This window comes from Coenobita brevimanus, chromosome 44 (genome assembly GCF_032717465.1).
Source record: "Coenobita brevimanus isolate Jiangsu-jjx chromosome 44, ASM3271746v2, whole genome shotgun sequence".
Classification (NCBI taxonomy): Eukaryota; Metazoa; Arthropoda; class Malacostraca; order Decapoda; family Coenobitidae; genus Coenobita; species Coenobita brevimanus.
The window spans coordinates 42,365,740-42,369,687 of NC_136997.1; the positions used below are offsets into that span (position 1 = coordinate 42,365,740).

The 3,948-nt window shown below is 40.7% G+C and overlaps 1 protein-coding gene across 1 annotated transcript in view; it reads right to left on the reverse strand.

Annotated features, from left to right (window-relative positions):
• Positions 1-2,740, reverse strand: part of LOC145398067 (uncharacterized) — a 4,050-nt gene extending 1,310 nt beyond the window's left edge. Inside the window, exons 1-2 of the mRNA XM_080271024.1 lie at positions 2,504-2,740; positions 1,892-2,041 (exon numbers count right to left, since the gene is read on the reverse strand). Coding sequence (XP_080127150.1) covers positions 1,892-2,041; positions 2,504-2,740 — 387 coding nt within the window. The remainder of the gene's footprint in view (positions 1-1,891; positions 2,042-2,503) is intronic.
• Between the last annotated feature and the right edge of the window lie 1,208 nt (positions 2,741-3,948).

A 3,948-nucleotide genomic window follows, 5' to 3' on the forward strand; every position in this document is an offset into this window, starting at 1 on the left:
ACACCTATGGAAGAAAAATACGTCTACCCATTCCCAAATCAAGGGCGAATTTTTGCCAGTGAGACTCCCTGTATGTAGCTATAGTAGGACTCGCGTAAAGTTGCGCCTGTGGTGTGGCCCGCACCTGTGTACAGTGTTGCCACGTTTTTTATACCGTTATCTCTCTCTCTTTCTCTCTCTCTCTCTCTCCTGGCGGGAGATGTGAGCCACCCTGAGTACTTTTGATTCTTTTATAAGTTATTTATAAGTGTGCTTTCATTTGTTAATTTGGTTTTGTTATATTAAGTGATATTTATCATTTTTTGTATACGGCGACAGATGACCCGTTATTGCAGTACCATGATTGATTTTCATTCATTCATTCTCTTTCCCCTTCCTCCATCTCTCTCTCAGCCTGACAATGCCTCCACCACCACCACCTCCCGTCATGCCGACAATGCATTCAACCTTGCCCCTCTCCTGCCTGCCTCTCTCTCTCTCTCTCTCTCTCTCTCTCTTATTGCAAGAGACATTTTGGATATTTTCTTTTACATAATATTGTATATATTGCAAATTTGACATCATTTCCACACCACCCCTGAGATCAAGGCCACCGACTGGGTATAGAAGTGTTGCCGCTCGCAAGTGAATAATGTTTTTTTTTTTTAATTCGGTATTGGCATATGCCTACTATTTTGTCCTACATATTAGCTTATGATTATAAATGTGATTATTCCTCGCCCTTAAAATTACGGTAAAAGCCAGTAAATGTGAGCATTTTTCCCTAGCAACACCTGTACAAGCTATGCTTGGGTCTATTGAGGGGTACATACTTTACCTTAGGCCAGACTGTGTGTGTCAGTGTTGCCACTTACAAGAATTATATGAATTATATCTTTTACTTTGGATATTGGCATATTTCTTCTTTTTTCATGCTCATTCTCTTATATCCATAACTGTAATATTATTACCCACCCTAAAACTACACTAAAAACCATTAAAAGTGACTACAATTTCTTTTAGCAGCACTGTACAATATGTATGCCATGTTTCTGTGTTACTGTATAAATATTTTATGCATAATAAGATTACTGTTGATTCATCCATCAAAATACACAAGTGTAAGTTTTATTCATCTGAATTTATCGTATTTGTGTTGCCTTGTACATAAATAGCTTCCGTTTCACATCGCAAGTTGGGGAAACGTGGTACCATTGTACACAGGTGCGGGCCACGCCAAAGCCGCAAATTTAAGCGAGTACTACTATAATTGTTCGAGCGAGCGAAGCAAGTGAGAACACCAAATTTAGTCACAGTTCGGACAATGATTTATCGCATCAGCAAGAAATGGGGACAGGAGGCGGGAGGAAAACTCTGTAGTACAGTAGCAAACTTTTTTTGTATATCTCAGCCAGTTTTGAAGTTACAAGATAGACACCAATTTGAAAATCGCATAAAAATTCACAATTATTTTCATTTCGCAGACAACCCGTAATTTCCAATAGTTTTTTTTTTTTGTTTCCGTAAATCGGCTACGCAAGAAGTAACGGTCTAAGGTTGCGTGAGCAGCAATATTTTCCGACGATTGCTGAGAGAGTTGGTTTTAGGAAGTGTGAGGGAATATTTTTGGTGCATTCTAATGTTCTATTTGGTATTTTCAGGTCAGGAAATCAGAGGAAGATGATGAGCCACATGAGACAATATTCAGGACTGCCTGACTTGCTCGCTCGCTTGAACACGTTCCACCCTTTCAGTATGGAAGCTTATTACATGTTAAATCTTGCAAATAAATCGCTAATGAAGAGGTGCTACGAGTCAATTTCAGGTGAACTTTTTCCCAAGTAGCTTCCGGTGTGCATATAATTAATCTTGGAGATATATCTCTAAGGAAGAGGTGATACGACTCACTTACGGCCGAGCTTTTTCCAAGGAGGCTTCCAGTGTGCCGTTGATAGATCTTGGAAAGGATGCCGGTCTCCAGAAGGCGGATGAGGTTGTCTGAGATGAGGCGGGTGTAGGGGGTGTTGCGACGCAGTAACCAGATCATAAAGTGGTTGTATATCTGTGGGAGTAAGTACACTATACCAGATCATAAAGTTGCTGTATATCTGTGGGAGCAAGTGCTCTATAGCACCAGCAGTGTGTTTGGTTGTTTATCTTTGTTTCTGCTTGTTTATCTATCTATCTTCCCGTGTTCTGCGTACCTATCTATCAATCTGTCTATATTTATCTGTCTATGCCTGCATAATTCTGTCTGTCAGTATGTATTCATATCAAAATTTTTATCTGTATATCAATCTAAATGTCTTTCTTATTGTGTTTGTGTTTGTGTGTGTGTGTGTGTGTGTGTGTGTGTGTGTGTGTGTGTGTGTGTGTGTGTGTGTGTGTGTGTGTGTGTGTGTGTGTTTGTGTGTGTGTGTGTGTGTGTGTGTGTGTGTGTGTGTGTGCAAAACCTGTCCATCTATCCATCTCTCTATCTTTCTGTCTGTATGTTTGGCTGTCTGTTTATCTCTACACCACCCACCTTCTCTCTCATAATGTAAGTATCCCGAGTCAAATTCTTGCGATGCTGCGTGTAAATCATATAATCAATAGGAAGAATCAAAGTATGTGTCCTCTTCATCACCAGCTCCAGCGTGGCCGCATACGGATCGTTGAGGGTAATGTTGGGGTCGATGTATAGCCTCCTCCCCAGTTCGGCTAGGATGGGGTTCTCTGAGCTCCGTAAGGATTCTGGTACAGTGCTTCCATATTCGTACATCACGGGCCTGGAGAGAGAGAGAGAGAGAGAGAGAGAGAGAGAGAGAGAGTGAGAGAGAGAATCATCATTGTGAAAAATGTTGAGTAGTTCTGTTACTCGTAAACAAATCGGGGCCCTTTTTCTGGGCACCAAAATGTGAGATATGTTTAATGTATCCAAGTCGGTATCCCTGCCGGGACACCGCTATGCAAGAATTTTCTCGGTACACAACTCGTAGGTCGTTACTCTTCCCTAAGTTGTCTAAGTAAAACAAGTCTCATAGAGTTAGGTGAAACGTAAATTAAATTTAACTCACCTACAATACTATCTTCTATCTTATCTCCTCGCTAATGCCCCCTTGAATTAGCCAATTCGTAAAGGTTACTTAGCTATATGAAGAGGGAGTGATCGTTAACCGATGACGATGAGGCTGCCTGGTATAGTTGCTTGGGGAAGCAATCGTCCTTATGGTGTGTATGTACAACCTTGCTAACTCCACGAGAGCTAGGAGCAGAGTGAGTGAACGAGGCAAACCCCAACCCTTCATCGAATTGTGGGTTGCCAACTCTTATTTAATTACAGTACTAAATACAGTTAAATTACATTATGATATGTACAGGTCAAATCTAACAAATTAATCTTAGTTTTACTTAAACTAAAGTTAGACCAAATATTCCCTTTAACAATATAAATATCTTAATTTCACATCTGCCTTAACAGGGGAATCTTTCCCTGCTTGCCACGTCACCTATCGCGCAGACGCAGTTTAGGTCAGTGGAAAATACCACATAATTACATGTATTTGCAATGCATAATTGTCCACGGGGGTTAAATGCAGTAGCATTTAATTTATCAATAACAAGAATTATTAAAGAGAACGTCGTTTCTGGGTTATTAAAACCGCTTGAATAATTAACAACAGTCTCTACATCCTCTGCCTTTAAGCAGGGATAACTATGATAAATTTAGAGAGCGCAACTGCTCTGGGGGAAAATATTTCCCACAGTTTTGGGGCCGGCGGAAAATGATACGTTGTATCATGTAATATGACCCTTAGCTAAGAGTTCCCTCCATAGTTCTCGAGAACCCTGTGCTGTGGCCCTACTAGGTCGCGCCTCTTGACCCGTTTGATCTTCACCATTCTCTGGATCCGGAGTGGCTGCTAACTCAAGGGGTACCAGTTTATCAATAGTTTTTATACTGGTATGTCCCCTGCATTTTATTTTTAC